Below are 16,667 nucleotides of genomic sequence, written 5' to 3'. Positions count from 1 at the left end.
TATCAATTTCTTGTATTATTACCTCTTCAAATTTTATTATCGTGCAAATATGACAAGACTTAATACTCCATGAGTAAAAAGTCTCATGATATTTACGTCTTTTGACACAATTCAGCTCCCTAATAGAGGGTGGCGTCCTTATATTCCCCCTGATTTCCCCTTCAAGGAGGCGTACCCCTACCGAGTTAGGGTATGCTCCTCCCATCCAGTAATGCAACAACTAGTTGTTTTCGCGGTCTCTTATCCCTCCACCGATATGGTTTATGGTTACAAGACCAAACCATAAGTGGGGTTTCTTCGGACGGAGTGCATCATAGTCAAGACTTGTCAAGAATGGTCAGGTACGCTCCAGACGCCCTGGGCACTCTTGACTCAACCGTGTATCTCAGCGCCTTGATCGAGTTTCTGCACTCCTTAGTAGAGAGCTTCTTACCTTTCGTCTTTCAACTAAGGCGCTCTACCGGATGGGTTTTTGTTTCACCCCAAATCTCCATGGCTTAAGCTCCATGGTCGGTGTAGCTTTCACTTGAGCCATGCTAACTAGCTTACGAATTATGACGTGTGTTAGGTCTTATTATTTCCTCTTTATTTACGCGAACTAGGGTGCACGCCACAATCGCATAGCTAGGCTCCTTAATTGGAGTCTTTATTTCTGATGCCTTTTTATTAAGGTCTTATTATGAAATCTTATTTTGTCTTTTTCTTATATCATTATAATGAAAAAGGTTTCTTCAATTGCATTCTTATTTTTGATTAATACAATTCTGATATAATCTTTCTTTTACTAGGAAATCAACTGATTCTTTGAGGATTGTTACATCCGCGATGAATTACTTGTTGTATTCGCTTTCTGCACTTCTTTAAGTTCTCTCACGCTATCGAATATATCGATGCGTATTTGTTCCATTTCTTCTGCCGTGCGGGAATTACCGCATGCACCATATTTCTTCAAGTACACTTGATTCCATAATTCATCATATGAGTTTCCCTTTTCATCTATCAACTTACACATCCCATTGTTAACAACTCTTTTGATCTTTTATGGGCCTTCCCACATGTTTTCCACATTTCCTTTACCTGTTTTTTTATATCTAGGTTTCTACCTCATCACTAGATCTCCTTCTTAGAATTCGCTCCTATGCTCTTGTACAATTGTTATCGCTTGTGCAGAATCATGTATTATTTCCTTCTCCTTATTTACGACGTCTACCATCAACCTTTCACCACGCTGACTTTCTTTTATTTGTTGTTTCCAGTTTCTTCGCTTGCTTGAGCGCTCTTCACATTTGTCAATGTCAATCTCATGGCACGTTTTTCCTTCATTTGTAGCTCCTCTTATTGCTCCTACGCCTTGAGGAAGAGGAAACTTGATACATTGGTGAAAAGTAGAAGCCACCCATAAAATACCATGTAACCACGACCTTCCAATCAAAGCGTTGTAAGGTGATTCTACATCAACTACACAAAATGTTATTTCCGATGATATGCTTTTTAAAGGAATCCACATTGTTATTCCTCCCTTCGGTTTATTAGCCGTGCCATTGAAACCGTATATCTTATAAGTAGAGGGAATAAGCTCTTCATCAAGACCACCCATAGTTTTGTATGTATGATAAAATAAGATATCTACTGAACTTCCAGGATCTATTAGTATTCTGCTGATAGCCCATGTATCTGTTTCTTCCTCTTCATCTGCATTAGTTTTTTCTTTTGGATCGATTTCCAATTTTACCACTAAGGGATTCTCGTGATATTCTTCACCTCCAGGTACTTCTTCTGCATTGAAGGAAATAAGTTGCTTCTGCCAATCTTTTAAGGGCGATATCTTCGCAAGATTCAATATATCTCTTCCATTACTATCCCTCGCGTAAACTCTACTCAAGATATTATCATGGAAGTCTTCTATGTTCTTGAACGAATGTATTATCGAATTACATTATAGATTCTTGGCTTTATCACCTAGCTCAATCAAATAGGTATTTCTTCCTATCTCCGTGTCTTGTGTGCGCCCTTCTGGAGGTGGTGGAGGTAAATTTTGCGGCTATTGTACCAAAAAGTGATCCAACTTCCCTTGATCTATCATTCGTAGAATGATTTTCTTTATGTCCCTACAATTATTTGTTGTGTGACCATGAAAGCGATGATAAGCACGGAATTCCCTACTTCTTTCCCCTGGTGGTGGCTCATTTCCCACATTTGGTGGTGCCGGTATTTCTTCCATCAAAATTATAGCTTCCCAAATTTTTTCTACTGTAGCATTTAGATACGACATCTTTATAGGCTCCCACACTACTTTATTGCCTCTTGGACCTTGATTAAAATATTTCTTTTGGCCTCCATATCCTTCTGGTTGATTATCAAGTCTTTGAATTTTATTATTTCCTCCATGATTATTGACTTGTTTTTCTCGTTCCCACTCTTCTTGATCTCAACTTCATATTACTACCATTTTTTGTTGATCTTCGCTTATCACTTTTTTATATCCTCCTAGAGACGTGCTTGCAATTGTGTTTGCTAGTTTAGGAAGTAAACTCGCGTTCCCATCTTTTTTGCTTGTATTTTCCACGGGATAGGATTCCATTTATTTCTGCTTTTTTTCAAGATCGATGTATTCTTCTTGATACTCGCGTAGCTCTGTCATTGATATGGTGTCTTTAATTCTGAAAACTTCTGTGTATAGCAAATCTGTTGCAAAGAGTGCATTGATAAACACTAATATGAGATTTCTTTAATCCACTCGTCCAGCCATTTCACTGCACATTGTTCTCCGTCTTGTGGTTAGACTTCGCAGGTATTCATTTGTTCTTCTTCTCAAACCAAATACTTGCTCTATGCCTGGTCTTAATACATTGTTGTTGATGTATGATCCTAGGAAGATTGACTGCAAATATTGAATGATCTGATTATTCCAGTAGGTAAACCTTCAAACCACTTCAAAGCTTCTCCTGACAAGCTTGACGGAAAATACTTGCAAAGAACTGCATCATGATCTTCTCATTGCAATAAAGTTCGCACATAAGCCTTTATGTGCTTTATCGCACAAGTTGTTCCATCAAATATATTAGTGAATACTGGAAAACTGCATTTAGGTGGTATTCTCGCCGTCTATATTTGTGTTGCAAATGGTGTTTTTCCCGCTTCTTCAATTTCCTCATCCAACTGTCTCCTACCGCCATCTCTTCTTGTTGTCATCATTTCTCTCATTTCCGCTAGCTCTCCTAAAATTTGTTCATTCATTACCTGGTCTTGTTGCATTGGTCTTTTTAATCTTGCTTGCATTACTCTGTTGTCATGTCTATTTTGACGAATAGCCTCCTGCATCTCCCTTTCTTCTTCAACATCTCCCATTCGTCCCTGTCTTTCTCTGTCATCCTGTTCGACTTGATCGTGTTGATCCCTTATCATTTCACTTTTATGCCACCTTGTTCTTCTCTGTTCTTCCTCATTATCCATAGTCTGGTTTGGAAGCGTGCGATGGACCTCACATCTTCTTACCAGGTTGTCATGGTTATTTTCGCGCACAACGTCTTGGAATTCTCGTTCTTCAATTTCTTGTCTTATTCTCCTACGTCTTTCTCGCTCAACATGTGCGTGATTTTGTTCTGCAATGTATCTTTCAACCTCGGCTTCGCGTTCGCATTGATCTCTTAATACTTGTCTACCATGTAATATCATCCTTCCTTGTTCTGGATCACGTTGTTCATCTTGATATCTCTCGACTCGTTGTTCATACCTGTTATCTCTGTTATCTTCTTGCATTCGATGATCTTCACCATGTTGTACGTACCGGTCATCCGTTGGCGGTTGGTCTACGCGATATTCATCTCGTCGGTCATGTAGATCATCATTTTCCTAACTATTTTCTTCAATATCATCCAAACGTTGTTGTTGCCTGATTTATCTTCGACTAGATTGACTTTGTCTTGATGTATTTGATCTCTTCCTTGAGCGAGTCATACTTCTCGATTTCTTCTCCTGTAATCTTATATTCTCTTCTCTTAACTCATTATTTAGACGCATCAAATTCACACGTTCTTCCTCCTCTCGCCTTCTTTCATCAGCCAACCTTTGTCGAAGTTCTGCAATTTTCATATCTTCATCATCTCCTTCTATGAATCTTCCTTCTTCAGTCCTATGTGCATTCTCTTCTGTTGAATCTGTTTGTGAAGTATGAACACTTACTCTGTCATAATCAGTAGTGTTATTTTGTACAGGTTCTTGTTGAGCTGGATTATTAACTTGTTGTTGAGGATTATCTCTTTCTCCCATCCTAGATGACTCTGCAATTTCACTCCTTCGTCTTCCAGCGATTCTCTTGCTTCTTCTCACCATTTTTGTTTTTTCTTGTTTCAATTTAAAGAAGAATTTCTCTGTAACGAATTAAAAATTTGAGCAATTAAGATGAACCTTCTGAGATTATTCTTTTGAATTGTTAGATTTAAATCTCTAAACATTCACCACCACGGTATATCAATCCAAACTGATTTCTAGCGCCAAAATGTAGTTGCTGGAAATCCTACAACCACACCCTATATTAATAACAATTCAAGTAATCATCTTAAATTTTATACATTTATTCATAAATCTTCAGTATGGTTACAAGACTTGAGATGAGTTCTAACTTGGAGAACAAATAATCTTTCTCTCTCCTAAATTCCAAGTCTAAGCTCTCAAAAAGATCCCCCTTCACAAGGTTGCTCGGTCCCTTTATATAGGGGTTTCCATAGTGGATGACAGTTAATAAAACTTTTATTTTGGGATCTGACTGCGTCAATATCGCATGCTAGTCTTGACTCTTCTCGCACGTCCTCTATAATTTCGCACGACTGTCACACTTTACTCATGACTCTTCTGACGTCATCTGATGCGTCATCTCAAATACACTATACACGATACTTTTCGCTCGTTTATCGAATTATTACTTTCACCCACATATTATGACGTGTGGTATTTAATATCTATAATACCCCAATTAATCCGGATATATCCCAATTTGGCCGGGAAGTAAATTGGTTGAATTTTCTTAATGCCCTTTCGGTTGCCTTGGGTTAACGGAAACGTGATAGCAGAGCAGATCATTTGTCCACAACTCCTCCTCAGACGTGTCATAATGTCATCCCAACATGGCAAAATGAGCGACTGTGCTAGGGAGACCCCGGAATTATAGCCCAAAGTTTCACATCACTATGATATGCAAATCCGTAGATCCGGGACGGTGAATCCTTTCCGGCCCATGGTAGGGTCCACGATTAAATGTGAATAGGCAGTACCCGTGCGACACCTAAGCTGGGTATTATTTTGGTGTCTACTCCTTGGGTCTTTATAACATTTTCGTAAAAATAGAATGGGACTTGGTTGGGAGCATGCATCTGTTTGCAGTTGATTCCGTTTGACATTGATTGATCGATGATTTGTGAGAGTTGTAGACTTTTTTTTTGGTTTTCTAATAATTGAGTGTGAGCCAGTTCATTGGCTCACATGCCGCTCATCCATTTAATAATTAAAAAAAATGAATGGATAAGAATCTGGAGGAGCGTCAATTTGAGTAGTAAGGGTTTGCAGCTTGTGATGCATGCTCCATCATAAGCTTCACTCTCCATTCAGGATGCTACCGATGGCCCGAGCATCTCCATCTATGATGATGCTGCTATAACCAATTCTTAGAGCAAACTGAATTGCAAGACTGAAAGCCCTGAGCTCTGCTGCTGCTTTGGAGAGTAAGCACTCGAGTACTCAACTCTCCAAGTCTACATACACCCCTTTAGAAGCAATTGTACCATCTCTAGCAACTACATCACGGACCGCAAGAGTGTTGTTGAAAACCCCATTAACATCAACTGTTATCTGATTTTCCACAGGGACTCGCCTTGTCATTGGGTCTGGATCAAAAGGAATGATACCAGTCTTCACATGGTTTCTTCTGATGTACTTAATTTTTAAAATCCATAACATTACTAGCCGTCAGTAAGAAACGAACGCTCATTTTGTTAAATGGAAGTAGCAAAAGAGGTGAGATACCAGATTCCACAAATTTTCAACACCACTGGAGAAAGAAAGCAGTAAGCATACCATATAATTGGCAGGAGAAGAAATGGATGAAATCAGATGAACTTCAAAAGAAAAGAAGAAAAAAAGACAGCACACTAATCAGCTAATACTAGGGTGATTTCAGAAGGCCAGGAAAAACAACAAAAGAGAACTATCTGCTTCGGCCAGGACTTCCGGTCATATAGCTATAGTTTTCTCTCTCAAATAAAACACAATGTTTCATAGGCGGCTATGGCACAGAGACTAACCAGGCTGCTCAGCCAGTGGAACACTTCATGATCCATCAGTTGTTACTGTTACCAGAGTCACTTGGGAGACTGGATCCATCTATACAGAACTGTCAAAACAACTGCAAAGAGAAAACCTGCTAAACATCCAAGAATCATGAATCCACATGCACCCATGAAAAGCTTCACAATAATGTCGTGCAGATCGCCAGAATTCCCAGAACCCAAAGCTTGATTTCATTCTAGAAACGGACTTGTCTAACAAAATTGCAATCCATGAGGTGTGCACTGAAATTTTATTAAAATCTTTAGAACCAAGCGAAGGGGATGACAGTTACCAAAATTTCTATATGTCATATGTTGGACAAGAAAGTAAAAATTCAAAATATTCTTCTACTGGAAGTTGACAAAAGATCTTGGGAGCCAGAATATTTGTTAGTATTTCAATGCAATATGACTCGAAGCTAATTCGAACCTAGAACTGTAGATGTGTGTTAATCGAATTCAGACCTAAGTTTTGGTAAAATCCACCAAAGCTTAGGCCTGAACTCTGAATCCAAACTCTTTTCAAATTTAACAAAAGAACATGCACAAGAGAGAGGGATAGAGTCGAACATGCCACAACTGAAAGAGAGAAACACCGTAAATTAAAAAGACAAATTTCTTTTTCTGACTCATCTGAATCTGAATCCACTAAATCTGAATCCGACTAATTCCATTTGACTCAATAATTAGTATAACTCTTGAATTCATTCAAATATCTGAATCAAATAACTCTTAGTCAGCCTTCATGTCAGATTTTAATCTAGCAATCTAGCATTTGACCTGAGGCCAGTCACATTCAGATGGCGAATCAGATCCAAACAAAACAAAATAAGGTGGAGGTGTTATCTTATTCTCCATGTGATTGGGTCTGGATCAAGAGGCACAATACCAGTCTTCGGACCCAAGATCTGGTACATCCCACCAAAGATTAGGTCTGAACTCTGAAATCCTGATTTCAAACTTCAAACTCTTATTACCTGAGATTTCAAATGTAACCAAAAAATATGCAAAAAAGAAAGAGGTACAGAGAATCAAACATACCACAAACAGAAGAGAGAAACAAGAAACTTAAAAAGAAAATTTTCCTTGGCCAAAGAGATGTGTGTGTACCACAAACTACAGAGAATGATAATCTAAACAAAAAACCCATCTCTCAGGTAATAAAAATCAAACACAACAACAAACTTCTTTTTCTTTTGTTCTCATAATATTCATACTATTTTAACAACATTTGGTTCATTTCAACACCTAAACCATAAGATTTCTTCATGATCCACAGGAACCCAAGCAAAGCTTAACAATAATATCGTGCGAGCGCCATAATTCCATAACCCAGAACTTGACTACATCCCAGAAACGGATTTGCGAAACAAAATTGCAATCCGTGAGGTATGCAAAAATTTTCAGAACAAAGCGAAAGGGATGGCATTTATCAAGGATCTTTGTCATAAAAACAATTGCAGAACTTGATAACAAGCGAAAAACATGGAAACTGACAGATTAACGAGTGGGTAACCAACATCAATTCATGAATAAAAACACTACATTGTACAATGACTTGATGCGAAAGGAGAAAAGAAATCTGCAAAAAAGAAGAAGTCCTATGATCCTACATTCCTATACATTTTGCAGCAGAGTATACAAGAATTTAAAAACTCTACGCATAAGTTCAAACCTAAAACTCTAGATGTGGGTTAATCAAATTCAGACCTAAGTTTCGGTAAATCCCACCAAAGCTTAGGTCTGAACCCTGAATCCAAACTATTTTCATACAAAGGTTTTGATAAATTTAGCAAAAGAAAATGCACAAGAGAGGGAGATGGATAGAAGCAAACATACTAGAAATGAAAGAGAGAAACACCATAACTTAAAAAGACAAATTTCCTTTGCCAAAGAGATGTGTACTACAAACTACAGAGAATGGTAATCTAAACAACAAACCCATCTCTCAGGTAGTAAAAATCAAACACAACAACAGACTTCTTTTTTTTCCATAATATTCATACTATTTTAACAACATTTGTTTCATTTCAATCGCCATTCTCAACACCCAAACCATACAACACACCTGAGTATTTCTCAGTTGATCCACCAAAGTAAGATTCCTTGAGTTTTCTAAATGTACATGCAGTGAGTAAACTATCCGAACCAGCTTGATGACAAATTCCAATCCTTTCAACTTCCAACAATTCAGCTAACTTGTTTAACCCACCATGAAGACTATTACAAAACTTCATCAAATGCTTAATATCATAAACTGTCGGAAAAAACGTTTTGATCAAATTAAAGAAACCAACTTGAGTATCTGGAAGAGTTTTTCTAGTTAATAGTTTCAACAGATAACCAAAATCATATCCACTATGAAATGTAACCCAATGAACATTATCATTCAAAACAATCCCAGATGACATCAGTAACTCACCGAAAAGATGTGCATCAATTCCATTTTCATTATTCTTCTTGAAATCAATCCCACTTTCTCGTAACAACTCAATCGAATCATTTGCGAAAACATCATCACTTACACTGAATTCCCTAAAATTGAATTGCCATACACAACATTTATCTGTTCCGCATGTTGGTAAATTCCCATCTTCATCAGAGAAAGTAAGACCTAATTGAATCAACTTCAACATATCAACATTAGCTTTTAATGTTTGATAATGAAATTCAGAGCTGTTTTTGAAATTCCCAATTGGACGCAACACAATTCCAGGGAATTCAGTATCCATAGCAACATATGGATACTCATCAACAATTTCTCGAATTAAATTGAATTCCTCTTCCAGATTATCGCACCAAACTTCTCTAATTTGAATCGAATCATTCTTTATATAATCTGACATTCTCCTTCCCAAATCATATAACACCGATACGTAGATCTGCAAAAACCCTAACTTAATTAGTTACAGAACATCATACAAACACTAGATTAAACCAGAACCAATCAAAACAAGATAATAACAAAATTAAAAAAAAAATCAATCTTTTTTTTTCTTTTCTTGAAATGAAACCATAGATCTGGTAATTGAGCTGACCTGAATGTTTTTTTGTGAAATCTCTCCCGGAACCGGGTTTGATTCACATAACCTTGAGTTCGATTTTGTGGTTTGTCGAAAGGAAAAGGGGAAAAAAATCTTAGGACAGAGATTTTTTAGGGTTTGTTTCCTTATTTAAAAGAAACGTGTTACGATATTTACATATTTGAAAATAAGTCCCTGCTTATTTTAGGATAAGCCCGTGGACCATGTCAATATACACTGACCAATACTCTTGACTCTTGCTAGTGTGTTGGGCTCACAAAAGGTTGTTGAGTTGGGCTCACAAAAGGTTGTTGATTTGAAGCTGCGATGATACTTGATACATGTAGAATCCTCGGAGCTCTAACAGCAGGTTAGCTCCGTCATGAGTGAGCAATGGATGGGTGGATGCGGATTTGGTATTACTTGCATTTAGTCTATCTAAATAGACGATTTGAGATTTTTATATGCATTTATTCAATTATCCGTTGGGTGTGATATTTGTGGGTGAGCGGATGGATTTGTGGATTTAAAAAAATTATAAACGAAAACGGATAAATTTTGAACATGAGTGATATAAATTAATTTTTAAACTCAGATTACTAAAACACCAGTAATTAACATAGCACAAGAGTAACATAATGTCTTTCCAACAACCAAAATTATAAAATTTATTGATGAAGGCCTCAGATCAATCCAAAATTAATATTTCTGGAATATCATTGAGGATTTTCAATGCTTCTCAATAACAAATTATATATTATCTACCAATTTTCTATAATGAGGTAGGATCCATGGACACTCTTATATGGACAAGGTCAGACAAGTTTTGTGTCATTTTCTCCGCAAAACCCAAACGACAATGAATTTAAGTGTAATATTTTGATGATATGTTCCTCTTATAAGACTTTACATTCCTACAAAAAAATGAACGCAATTCGAGATAAAAAACCTCACCATCTACCACTCTTAACTTCAACCGTTAAATTTGAGCGGCTGATATTCAAAGGGGAAGATGGTCGTTTTATACATCTCGAATTGCGTTCATTTTTTTTGTAGGAATGTAGAGTCTTATAAGAGGAACATATCATCAAAATATTACACTTAAATTCATTTTCGTTTGGGTTTTGCGAAGAAAATAGCGCAAATCTTGTCTGACCTTGTACATCTAAGAGTGCCCATGGATCCTCCCTCTTCTATAATAACCTTCATATATGTATAATACTAACATTATTCTTAGGGTCGGTTATCCAACGAATGGTTGGTGTTCCACCCGCGTCCAATCCATGAAAACTATGGGTTTTAAAAATTCACTCGCGTCCAATCCGCCTAAAAACGGATTGCGTGTCCACCCGCCAAAATGCGGATTGGTTTGGATAAAATTCACGGATTTGGGTGTTTTTTCTCACCACTAGCTCCCTCTCAAATTCGTTGTTTTCTTGTTTGATTTCGGCGCAGTTCACTAACTTACTTCTGCAGAGTACCTTGATATATCTTCTTATTCTTTTAAAACACCTTGTTTACACTGGTTAAGATTATTGCCACTTTTTTATGGCCATATCTGCAATGAACTTATATATCATTCCTTTCCTTGAAGGATCTTGACATGTCTTACTTCAATATCACCATGTTTTAAATCAGTAAAATTCTTAACTTTTTCAGCGGATCTTTAATAAGAATGAGTTCATAGCCTTAAGCTTCCATTGGGATTGTTTTTTCTATCAAAAACACTATGTAACAAATTTTTCGAAAAAACTGTGTTCGGTAAATCTTTTCAACGTGCTTTTGGAGAGAAGCACTTCCATCTTAGGTTTGCCTTTAAAAGTTGCTCAAAACTGACTTGTAAAAGATGAAAAAGCAGAAGTTGTAGACCCGTATAATTTGATTTAATTGAGTCTCTATTTTAACCTTGTTAGTTTATTATAAAGACAAGTATTATCCTAGAATATTTTCACTTATTATTGTATTTCAAATTTCAATTTTGTTCTTTTATTTTTCGATTTTGTAACTAAGTTTCCAACTAGTTTTTGTGTAGTAATTCTGAGAAAGCGGGGGGGGGGGGGGGGGGGGGGGGGGGGGGGGGGGGGGGGGGGGGGGGGGGGGGGGGGGGGGGGGGGGGGGGGTCTAACAACACCACCCAATATTTCGATTAAAAATCTGTATGGACTAACTCTGAAATACTTTGCTAGAGAATTAACTACACAGTCAGACTCAATTTATATATAAGTATCTCAAGGAGTTAATATCTCTCTCTTGTTTTTGATATTACTCAAGATAATAGAAATCAGCGAGTCCTAATCAAACACAAGGAATACTTGGATGGTACCAAAGACCAATGTCCAAGGATCAATCAATATCAATCAACAACCAAAGGTCGGATTTCCAATTGATGATCTTTAACACACAACCTGTATTATTATATAAAAAATATAATGCGGAAAAGAAATAACACAAACACCAGAAGTTTTGTTAACGAGGAAACCGCAAATGCAGAAAAATCCCGGTACCTAGTCCAGATTGAATACACACTGTATTAAGCCGCTACAGACACTAGCCTACTCCAAGCTAACTTCGGACTGGACTATAGTTGAACCCCAATCAGTCTCTCATCGATCCAAGGAACAGTTGTACTCCTACGCCTCTGATCCCAGCAGGATACTATGCACTTGATTCCCTTAGCTGATCTCACCCACAACCAAGAGTTGATGCAACCCAAAATCGCAGACTTGATAATAAACAAATCTGTCTCACACAGAAAAGTCTATCAAAGGATGAATCTGTCTCTCACGGATAAACCTTAGGTTTTGTTTCGTCTTAAGATATGAAATCAAGGTGAACAGGAACCAATTGATAATCCGGTTTTATATTCTCGAAGAACAGCCTAGATTAATCAATCACCTCTCTACAATCCTTCTTGACTACACAAGAGGTTTGTCGAGGAATCACAAACAGTGAGACGAAGATGTTCGTGACTTCTTTATCTTGCCTATCGGAGAACTCTCACGATCTCAAGCCAATCAATCGATTGTACTCGTACGATAGAAGATGCAAGATCAGATCACACAATTACGATAAAAGTAGTATCGGTCTGGCTTCACAATCCCAATGAAGTCTTTAAGTCGTTAACCTGGTTTTAGAGAAGAAAACCAAAGGTTAAAGGATAATCGACTCTAGCGAGCGCACTAGTATCACACAGACGTGTGGGGATTAGTTTTGCCCAATGCTAGATGTCTCCTTTATATAGTCTTCAAATCAGGGTTTTGCCTTAGTTACAAAGCAATCCATATTCACCGTTAGATGAAAACCTGATTTAGATTCAAGATAATACTTCTCAACCGTTAGATCGAAAACTTAGCTTAATACACACACTTGGGTAGACGTTTACTGGGTTTGCGAAAACCATGCCCAAACGTGTACGTGTATGTTGGTTCAACACAGTAACCCAAAAGGTTAACCATATGAGCATTTCATATTAACCTTGTTCTTCTTCACCATAACTAGTTCAATTGACTCAAGTGAACTAGTTAAAGAGTTGTTCAATTGCTATGAGATCTTATGTAACTACACAAGACACAACTGAAACAAACATGATTCGATTCGATTGAATCGGCTCATGAACATTATAGCCACGGTTTGCATAAAGCATTCCTTAGTAATTTAACGTTTCATGTTCAGAGCACATCTTTAGATCATAACCTCTTAAGTTCACAAACAAGATCGCGGACTTAAGTAAACCGGTTGAGTTTTCCAAACTGAGCAGAAATTCCCGGAAAGAGAACTTCCGCCAGTTCGTGGACTGGGTTCGCGGACTTAGCACACAAACGGGTTTTGGAAAATCCAGCAGAAATTCTCGGTTGAGAACTTCTGACAGTTCACGGACTGAGTCTGCGTACTGGGTTCGCGGACTTGGCAAGCCAATTCCACAATCCTTATGATTTCTCTTGATCAACAAAGTTCGAAAACTTCGGTTCAAGTAATACATGGTTATGTAATCTAAACTCTCATTTCAATCATTGAGACATTCTCAGAGGACACTATGTAGCCGTTATTCACAGACCGATTCACGTCAGAGCAATTATCAAAGTGATTGAAACTTTTCATGACTTGCGTCACTAGGTGAAGATAAACTTGATCAAAGCGAAACGCTTTACCAACACACGATTTCGAGAAAAAGATAAGCAATGAATGCTCAGCTCGAAATGTCAAATGTGTATGATCTAGTCTATATAACATACGACTTTTTGTCTCATACGAAGTAGGAGATATAAGAGATAGACTTTTGAGTGATAGATAAGTTCGCTCAACATATAGCATCTTATGGAACAACCAACAAAGCCAATAAGAATAATCGACTTAGTTGTATTGTGCTCAACATAAGACACATAATGGAGCCTTCACGGTAAAACATAACAAAATGGATCAATGAAGATCAATGACTGCATAGGCATAACTTTTGTATTTGTCAAAAGTTCATTCGTCCTTTCATCAATACGAATACCAATTTATGAACGACTTTACTTTTGACAACATATGGGACCTTCAAGTTCACGGACGCAAACAATACATATCCCATAATATCACAAACCAAGAATGTAGTTGAACTAACAATTAGATCTCCCCTCCTAATATTTACATGGAATGTAGTTGAACTAACAATTGTTAGTATAAAAGGTGTTATGTGCACATAATTTTCAGAGAATAAAATGTTAAAAAACGGTATATATGAAATAGATGTTATGTGCACATTGTCTCCAAATAGATCTCCCCTCCCCCCCTCATAACATTGTTTGCTCCACATTGGTAACATGAAAGTAGTTGTAAAATGTGTGGGTTGTCATTGTGTGGAGACAGCAATGTCGAGCTGAAGCAATAAGAATAATGACCATTAGATTTCTGGTAGAGGTGACGATGCATTATAGGTATTAGGAATGGACTATTTGCCTTCTGTTTTTGTTTAATTTAGTTGTGTTACTAAGACAATCATTTTTGTGTAGCTGATCCCTATATCTTTAGAAGCTATATATACTACTAGAAGGCTCTAATATGCTAACTATGTCATTGTATTGTATGTACAATTTCTCGACTCTTTTTTACGTATCCTTATACCGCTGTATTGCTCAATAGATTATCGTTTAAAATTATGTTCATTATTTTCTTTTTCATCGTAAGGACGTCTGTTTCTTGTATAGCTCAAGATTGGTTTAAGCAGTACACTCTGAATTTAACTATCATCCCAGAAAAAGTAGGAGCAATTGGTAGGTGAAATTTTAACTACAGTGTCTCAACTGCCAAGCCGTTTGCCTCTTTTTCACTGATTGTTAATTTCTCAAACAGTAAAAGTTGGGTTGTGAATTAACTTTCTGCATTTGGGGGAAACAAATAAATAACTGCTTTCATATCTTTGAATTTGCTATTGAATTGACGATAGAAAAGAAGTAGGTTTCTCATGGGTTCTCTTCTGTGTTTGTTTGACACTTTGGTCCATTCTTTCATGTGTTGTGGTTTGTTTGCCTAGAATGGGGAGAAGAAGTAAGAAGCGTCTCCACTCGAGGAGGACTAAAATCACCGAGATGCCGGAACTTGATGAGGCATACCATGATGGTGAAAAATTCATTATGCACGATATGGAGGACCCTGAGACATATTGGCGGAACGGAATTCCATGTGAGAAATCGTGTTGGCAGCCCCCAGTTAGGCCTGATGTTTTGAGTGCTAATTTTGATGCGTCTGGATCAAAGGACAAGAAGTCCCTTGGCTATGGTTATGACATTAGGAATAGGAAAGGGATGTCTCTACTCGAAGGATTTGGCCGAGCCAAGGATCCTTGTAATGGAAACAACACAGGGGGAAATTTATGCATATTTGAAGATGTTGCGCAAAGTGAATCCCAAATTGTGTCCAAAGCTTGAGGCGAGGTGCGACAATCTGCTTGCAATCAATATCCTCAAAGGTACCGTGGCATTCGATAAACATACTCATGGCCCACAACTCGTTAAGCTCATGAAATATGTCAGGAAACTTGAGAATGAAAAATACCCAAAGGGATCAAAAGAGAGGTTTATAGAATATAAATGGGTTTGCCGCGAAGAGAACTTCCTAACCGACCATCTATCACACTTAGGGGGGAGACTAGAGTTTTATGGTGAAATGCCTAATCCAAGTGAAGTTCTTAAGAAGAACTGGACCTATAAGTTCTTGCGGAATAAGGATCGGAAGAAGATTGGGTTTTGCAAGTTTCCTGAGTGGCGACGAATAGCTCTTGAGCGGCACAACGATAATAAGAAGTTCCTTATATGCCCCAATTGCAACCAGAAAGGGCACAAGGTGGAGGACTGCAAGGCTGGGGAAATTTCCCCTTCGCAGAGAAGATGTTATCATTGTAACCAACCTGGACATCTTGCCAGAAACTGTGAAGCTAAGGGTACTGGTTCTGAGCAGTCTACTGGACCTGCTCGAAAGAAACAAAAGAAGGCTTCGGTGCACCCGAAAGGAGGAACCCCATGACCAGTCAGAGACTATATTGGTGTACTTCTGAGACCCCCTTACTTTTTCTATTTCATTACTTTTCTGTAACTTGATTTTTAACATGTTAAGAGTTTTTGGACAGAGTGTTGTCTCAGATAAGCCAGTGAGTACTCTTATGTTAGTAAATAGATTTGCCAGTCCCAAGGTTGAGTGAGACCTCAGAAAAGAAAGAGAGAGAGAAGTTGTCTGAGCATGATTTTGAGTTTTTGATGCATCACCTTGATTCAGGTTTGGCTGTTTGAATCATTGAATGGTTTATATTAATTTTGTGCTGGGTTTTTCTTTGGTTATCAGTGGATCCTTTTGATTTTTAGTTTTGTGATGGTTCTTCTCTCCTTTACTTGTTATTTCCACTATTTTCATGGGTACTAATTTTCTTGTCTTGCACAGCTCTCCCTAGTCTCCAGGTCGTGATTCTTTTCATTCACATTTTGCTCTTGGAAGTTCTCTGTACCAGTTGTGTGTATTACTAGTTTCGTTACTCTTTTCATCCCTATAAGTTTGGATTATAAGGTTGCTTTTTTCGTCCCTGCAGAAGTAGTCTAAATCGTTCTGCCAGAGTCTCTAGTGCAACTAAAAGATTTTCAAGGCAGGGTTTGTGCTGCCACCCTTGTGAACATGCGATATGAAACTATTATTATACCATTACTTTTTGTTATGGAGTCACCATATTACAAGAACTGGTTAATGAATGGGGGATGAGAAATGAAACTTACTATCATAAAAGAAGAAAGAAATAACACTAACCAACTGAACATTTTAGTATATCCCGGAGCAACTTTGGCATCAAACAAAGACCAAT

The 16,667-nt window shown here is 37.6% G+C and overlaps 4 protein-coding genes across 4 annotated transcripts; 1 reads left to right on the top strand and 3 right to left on the bottom strand.

Annotated features, from left to right (window-relative positions):
* Positions 1–1,123: 1,123 nt before the first annotated feature.
* Positions 1,124–2,272, bottom strand: LOC113279618. Its single transcript, XM_026528296.1, has 2 exons — positions 2,051–2,272; positions 1,124–1,909 (listed from the first exon to the last, which is right to left on the bottom strand). Exons 1-2 carry the CDS (start codon positions 2,270–2,272, stop codon positions 1,124–1,126), a joined length of 1,008 nt encoding a protein of 335 aa, XP_026384081.1.
* Positions 2,273–3,105: 833 nt separating this feature from the next.
* On the bottom strand, positions 3,106–4,332 carry LOC113279617 (trichohyalin-like). Its single transcript, XM_026528295.1, has 2 exons — positions 3,960–4,332; positions 3,106–3,809 (listed from the first exon to the last, which is right to left on the bottom strand). The coding sequence occupies exons 1-2, from the start codon at positions 4,330–4,332 to the stop codon at positions 3,106–3,108; spliced, it is 1,077 nt and encodes a 358-aa protein (XP_026384080.1).
* A 3,833-nt stretch (positions 4,333–8,165) lies between these two features.
* Positions 8,166–9,480, bottom strand: LOC113282751 (probable CCR4-associated factor 1 homolog 7). Its single transcript, XM_026531817.1, has 2 exons — positions 9,359–9,480; positions 8,166–9,202 (listed from the first exon to the last, which is right to left on the bottom strand). Exon 2 carries the CDS (start codon positions 9,164–9,166, stop codon positions 8,351–8,353), a length of 816 nt encoding a protein of 271 aa, XP_026387602.1. The 5' UTR covers positions 9,167–9,202; positions 9,359–9,480; the 3' UTR covers positions 8,166–8,350.
* A 6,007-nt stretch (positions 9,481–15,487) lies between these two features.
* LOC113279616 (branchpoint-bridging protein-like) lies at positions 15,488–15,844 on the top strand. The gene has a single exon (XM_026528294.1). The coding sequence runs from the start codon at positions 15,488–15,490 to the stop codon at positions 15,842–15,844; it is 357 nt and encodes a 118-aa protein (XP_026384079.1).
* The last annotated feature ends 823 nt before the right edge of the window (positions 15,845–16,667 follow it).

The sequence above is a fragment of the Papaver somniferum genome, chromosome 5, assembly GCF_003573695.1.
Source record: "Papaver somniferum cultivar HN1 chromosome 5, ASM357369v1, whole genome shotgun sequence".
NCBI lineage: Eukaryota > Viridiplantae > Streptophyta > Magnoliopsida > Ranunculales > Papaveraceae > Papaver > Papaver somniferum.
Note: the sequence above shows the minus strand (reverse complement) of the source record. Positions and strands in the feature narration are given on the sequence as shown.

Bases quoted from the DNA above. Each gene is read 5' to 3' on its own strand.
- LOC113279617 (XM_026528295.1), bottom strand. From the start codon at position 4,332: ATGGTGAGAAGAAGCAAGAGAATCGCTGGAAGACGAAGGAGTGAAATT. The intron at 3,810-3,959 runs GTATGACTCGCT...AATATCGCGTAG, and splicing joins ACAGGAGAAGAAATCGAGAA to ACCAACCGCCAACGGATGAC.
- LOC113279618 (XM_026528296.1), bottom strand. From the start codon at position 2,272: ATGTCGTATCTAAATGCTACAGTAGAAAAAATTTGGGAAGCTATAATT. The intron at 1,910-2,050 runs GTACAATAGCCG...CATTCGTTCAAG, and splicing joins GGAAGTTGGATCACTTTTTG to AACATAGAAGACTTCCATGA.
- LOC113282751 (XM_026531817.1), bottom strand. From the start codon at position 9,166: ATGTCAGATTATATAAAGAATGATTCGATTCAAATTAGAGAAGTTTGG.
- LOC113279616 (XM_026528294.1), top strand. From the start codon at position 15,488: ATGCCTAATCCAAGTGAAGTTCTTAAGAAGAACTGGACCTATAAGTTC.